The sequence below is a fragment of the Polypterus senegalus genome, chromosome 15 (genome assembly GCF_016835505.1).
Source record: "Polypterus senegalus isolate Bchr_013 chromosome 15, ASM1683550v1, whole genome shotgun sequence".
Taxonomy (NCBI): Eukaryota; Metazoa; Chordata; class Cladistia; order Polypteriformes; family Polypteridae; genus Polypterus; species Polypterus senegalus.
Window position 1 is genome coordinate 131,185,414 of NC_053168.1, and position 6,000 is coordinate 131,191,413.

General features: G+C 41.8%; 1 protein-coding gene across 1 annotated transcript in view; it reads left to right on the forward strand.

Moving 5' to 3' along the window:
* Positions 1-5,657, forward strand: part of zgc:114181 (uncharacterized protein LOC619255 homolog) — a 44,621-nt gene extending 38,964 nt beyond the window's left edge. The window contains exon 12 of the mRNA XM_039736871.1: positions 5,274-5,657. Coding sequence (XP_039592805.1) covers positions 5,274-5,343 — 70 coding nt within the window. The 3' untranslated portion in view covers positions 5,344-5,657. The remainder of the gene's footprint in view (positions 1-5,273) is intronic.
* The last annotated feature ends 343 nt before the right edge of the window (positions 5,658-6,000 follow it).

Below are 6,000 nucleotides of genomic sequence, written 5' to 3' on the forward strand. Positions count from 1 at the left end.
GGCCATAAAAAAAAATCACGAGTGGCAGCAGTAGCTCAGTCGGTAGAGCGGGTTGTCCAGCAATCGGAGGGTCGCAGGTTCGCTCCCGGCATGAGAATGCAGCTGTTGTGTCCTTGGGCAAGACACTTAACCTACCTTGCCTGCTGGTGGTGGTCGGAAGGATTGGTGGCGCCAGTGTTCGGCAGCCTCGCCTCTGTCAGTGTGCCCCAGGGCAGCTGTGGCTACAAAGTAGCTTATCATCACCAGCGTTGTGTGTTGTGAAGCGCCTAGGGGGGTTCTTGAACTCTAGTAGGCGCTATATCAAATACAGGCCATTTACCATTACCATTTACCAACTCAGCAGGATCGGGTGCAAGACGGGGGCCACCATTGCAGAAGGTGCCTGTTTACTGCCGTGCTCCCCCCACGCACACATTCACACACCCTGGGCCAATTTAGAATTGCAAAGTCATCTAACAGGAACGTCTTTGGTACGTGAAGACAAAAAAAAACATGAAGTACACGGAAAAAACTTACACAGACCGCGACCAGACACGGAATACTAGATCAATAACGTAGCACCTCGTGGCAACCGCTTTAAAAAGTGGGCAAGTTAAATTCATGAAAAAATGAGAGCGTTATATTTAGAAAAAATACATAAACAAGTAAGAAGAGAAAACTGACTGAAAAAAGTGAGGCTGTGGAATTAATTAAAACAGTCAATGATGTGAAATTCAATTAAAAGTAAGCTTAAGAAATTAATTTAAAACAGCGTGAAACCAAATTAAATAGAAGGTGTAAAAGTGAAATAACGTGAAGTCAACCTAAAATGCGAAGGTGTGAATGCAAAAATAAAAAATATGAACATTGAATTATCCCAATAACTGATAGTTAAAAATGACACCTAAAACTGTGAGAAAGTATTTTATTTTAAATACATTTTACTTTCAAATAGTTGGAATGAACCAATAAAACTTGATGATGATTCTCTGATTCTGTGATTACAGTGTACTGTATGCAATTCTTTATTTGGCTAACACCTTAAGCCAATGCGACTTACAGCATTTATTTTACAACCAGTAACGGCGCACTGCTATAATGATAACGTGCAGTGAATACACGTGACTTGACTGTTCCTAGTTGTCATCCTCTTTCTCTGTACGTTTATCATTCGTTTGCTCAGAGGTTGATGCGCTTGTTACATCCTGAGCAGCTCTTCTTTTCTCCACTCTAGCGGCCCGCTGCTTCTCTTCTTTCATTGGCATCTTTTCACGTTAAAACTGATTAAGTCGGTGTATGTGTTGCAATTACTTTTCTTTAATTTTTCATTTAAGCTGGCACTCAAGTCTTCAATCTGCCTTAAAAAAAATGATTTAAGATATGAAGAGGTATTGGGAAGTGACAGGGAAGGTGTTAGGGATGAGAACGGTGCCCGTACATATGTGCTGCACGGCCACCCTGCTGGTGGCTGCCAACAATAAAATAAAAATAAAAATAGAAATAACCTTGGAAGTCAATCATCACCCTGAAGTGGATAGTAGAGGTCACGTAGTATATGTGTGCCAAATTTCAGGTCGATAGTTCAAACGGTTTGAGAGCTACAGGTGATTTAAAATCCTGGACAGACAAACGAACAGCCACGGTAGCGTATTATAGAAAGATTGGTTACATTTCTTTCCAATTGGAGCCCAGGAAGGTCAAATGGTGTCAGGATTGAGATTTGAGTCCACAACCTCAGGGTTTGAAGTCCAAAGCCTTAACCAATACACCACACGGACCTGCATAAAAAGAACACTACACCCAAAAATGATAAATTATACATTTTTATTTATATGTTAACTACATTAAGTAGATTGTACTTTTAATCTCAGGTTTTCTTCCAAAATCACTGCATCACTGATGTGTTACTGGTATGCCCAAACTCCCAACTTTCTCTGTTTCTGTTGATGGTACTTTTGTCAAACCTGCTGCTGTTGTCAGAAACCTTGGTCTGTTGTTTGATTCATCACTTAATTTTGAGCAACACATTAGGTCTCTGTCCAAAATTTCATTCTATCATCTACATCACACTGCCTTTGGTTTGGAGATGTGCAGAGGAGAGGTGATGGGTATATTGGGAGAAGGGTGCTAAGGATAGAGCTGCCAGGAAAGAGGACAAGAGGAGGTTTATGGATGTGCTGAGAGAGGACATGCAGGTGATGGGGGTGACAGAACAAGATAACGAGGACAGGTAGATATGGAAGAAGATGATCCGCTGTGGCAACCCCTAATGGGAGCAGCTGAAAGAAGAAGAAGATCTCTGTCACATTGCCTGCCTCCTTCCATTTCAGTCCTTGTCTGATGCTCAAAATGTGGCTCATTGTTTTATAATGTCTCGTACTGATTATTGTAATTCCCTCTTCTTCTGCCTCCCTACAAAATCTATACAGAGCCTACAGTACATTCACCAGAAAGCATTTTGCTCACATCTCCCCTGTTCTTTCCCAGCTTCACTGGCTACCGTTTCCATCAAAGATTAAATTCAAGATTCTGCTTCTCCCCTTCAAAGCCCTACATAACCTTTACCCCCCGATACCTCACTAAGCTCCGAGCTCCTTACACTCCTTGTCGCCCTCTCAGGTCTTCTCCTTACTGTCCCACACACCAGACTCTCCACCCTGGGCAGGCAGGTCCTTCAGTGTTACGGCCCCTCAACTCCAGAACTCTCTTCCTCAGTCTCTCCGAGTTTGATCCTCTTCCTTCACCTTTAAATCCCAACTGAAAACTTTTCTCTTCGATGAACTTTTGCCTTCTGTGTGATCTTTTTTTTCTTTCTCTCCATCTATATGTTAAATGACCTTGGGTTTATGAAAGGCACTCTATAAATGCGACTTATTATTATTATTATTATTATTAAAATGGAGATAACAACGTTTTTTATAGAACAGGTATCTATGGAGTGGCATGGTGGCGCAGTGGTAGCGCTGCTGCCTCGCAGTAAGGAGACCTGGGTTCACTTCCCGGGTCCTCCCTGCGTGGAGTTTGCATGTTCTCCCCGTGTCTGCGTGGGTTTCCTTCCACAGTCCAAAGACATGCAGGTTAGGTGCATTGGCGATTCTAAATTGTCCCTAGTGTGTGCCCTGCCCGGGGTTTGTATCCTGCCTTGTGCCCTGTGTTGGCTGGGACTGGCTGCGGCAGACCCCCGTGACCCTGTAGTTAGGATCTAGCGGGTTGGATAATGGATGGATGGATGGTATCTATGGTGACCAATGCTGGACAACTGCAAACAATATTGTAGCCGGCCATGAAAAGAAATCTCATTACTTGTGTTGCATAATCCACACGTCAAAGTCATCCAGTTGTATGCTGACAACATCCCAAACTCGTGTACTTTTACTATAATATTGTTCAATTTAGCCTTGTGCACTACATGACACAGCCTGCAACACAGCATCACAATATCTTCATTTCGTATTCATCTTGTGATGGACGTCCTGTATGTCTTGCTCCATGATGCCTCCTTACTGCTGGTATCCAATGATACATATACCCTGACTCTGTGAAGTGCCTTGAGCATGGAAAAGGCGCTATATAAATAAAATGCATTCTTCTTATTATTATTACTAGGAGGCTTTAAACCCTGCTCGCTGCGCACGCCAACCCCTGGGCCTGCGCTACACGATAGCTTCTTTGCGGTTCTGGAGATGTGGATGTAAAATGTAAACAGATTGATATTTTCAAGGGAATTGTTACATATGCATAATAGAACTAACTATTGTGCATTACAGCAAGTAATTAGCCATAGTAAAAAATAGTAAAACGTAATCATTTGAAAGTAAATTATGTTTCATGTTGCGTTAAGAGTTATTCATTGGGTATTACGATTTTGTTCTGTTTGGCTTTGAAATTAACACACAAATACTTTTTAAACTTAAACTTTTACTGTAAAACTATCATCAATATCGCATTGAATTTTGATTCCGTATTTGGACATTTATCATGACAACGCAACGTATAACTGTCCGTGATTGAATTTCGTTTCTTTCTCTCTATTAAATAAAAGAACTTCTTTGAATGTTTGTCTCTGTGATTTGTTAATTGTCTTGGCAAAAGCTATTCTAACGGGAAGCTGTAAACGTTTTAATACAAATGGCATATCAAGATCTCCTTTGTTGTGTAATGTTATCTGCGGAAGATGAACTACATTACCTTTCTTGGATACATCCTTCTTTCTACAGTAATTTGTGCGGTGGAAGACCAGACTGTGTTAACGGTTGTAGATATTCTTCAGGATATTGTAAGTTGTTGTTTTCATCTTCTGCACCATCACCACCAACTGCTTCAGCAGAGACTATTGATACGCATTTTACCAATCTGCTGTGTAACCGAGTGACAATTTTTTGCTGTTAATTCGTTTGACTTCCTCATTTCTCGGTGTTAGGATTGCCCGTGTACTCATTTCTTTGGTTGATAACCCTTCATGATGAAATTTTTCAATAAGATTTGGACATAATATGTCTGTGTTGGCACAGTGCCACAATGGTAGTGCTGCTGCCTCACAGTAATATGACCCGGGTTCACTTCCCAGGTCTTCCCTGCATGGAGTTTGCATGTTCTCCCCATGTCTGTGTGGGTTTCCTCCGGGTACTCCGGTTTCCCCACACAGTCCAAAGACATGCAGGTTAGGTGCATTGACGATTCTAAATTGTCCCTAGTGTCTGCTTAGTGTGTGTGTGTATGCTGTGGTGGGCTGGTGCTGTGCCCGGGGTTTGTTCCTGCCTTTTGCCCTGTGTTGGCTGGGATTGGCTGCAGCAGACCCCTGTGACCCTGTAGTTAGGATATAGCGGGTTGGACAATGACTGACTGACTGACATAATATGTCTTCTTTAATTGGGAACTTAAAGTGAGGAAAATGTAACATTTATATGAGCTATGAGAGCAGGAAGTGTATCTGTCAAAAGCAGTCACATGAATGAGAGGTGAGAGGACCGCGGGTGTGGTTGAAAATGAGGAGGGCGTGACTTGAAAAAATCTCTTTCAAAAAGTCTCGTCTCGTCGCAGGATTTGTTTTATATAATAGAGAGATTATTATTATAGGTGCCTGTGATTTTGCAAAATGATTGTGGTGCCATCAGAACTTTCTCTCAATCATGTATGCACTTTTGAAATTGTCCCACAATGACCAAGACCCACATTCGTAGATAAATCACTGCCTTCCTTCAGTGGTTCAGATTGAGACTTGGGTTTTTGTGGATATGTGAGCAACAGAAATTAGATGGTTCTTCATAAATATCCCGTTTGTATTTCTCTTCCAGATACAACTACATTGAGGGCACAAAGTTGTTTGCCGCCTACCTACAAGAGGTTTCCCAGCTTAAAAGATGATCAGCCTTTGATGTGGAATGGTATGATCTGGATTTACCGAGAAGGCGGCTTTACTTGTCATCTTTAAAGAGCAAACTGGAAAATTATCACCCTTCTGCATAGAACGACAAAGAATAAATACGAAGACAGGAGTTGATGGGGGCACTCATTAATGACCGCTGTGTCTAGCGAGTAATGAAATGCATTCTTAACAATGCAAAATACAATCAGTTAAATTATACTTGCTGTATCTATGACAAGATGGCAGTTTCTTGATCCTTAATAGTCTACAGCTACAAACAGCAATAATAATAAAACATCCGTACTTCATAGTTCAAAAGATCTCATCTGTCTTGATCATTTTCATTGTGTTCATCAGGCCCACAATATCATGATATGCACCTTTGAAGTCATAAGGCGGCTCCACAGGAAGGCTAATCCTTTCAACACCAAGCTGGGACTTTTGAAATGGGGGTCTTTCTTTTGCTGCGAGGTCACCTCCCCACACTAAAGGAGAACAGCAGTGACTTTTCTAACTAAATAAATGTTTTTTTACTCAATACGCCTTAATTTTATCTCGGGTGCCAACCCAGGTGGCCTGTCGTGTGGTGGGTGCGGCAGCGTGCTGTCAGCGCATCTTCCTAACCATGTGTGTGGACTTTGTGAATCTCTGGAGAA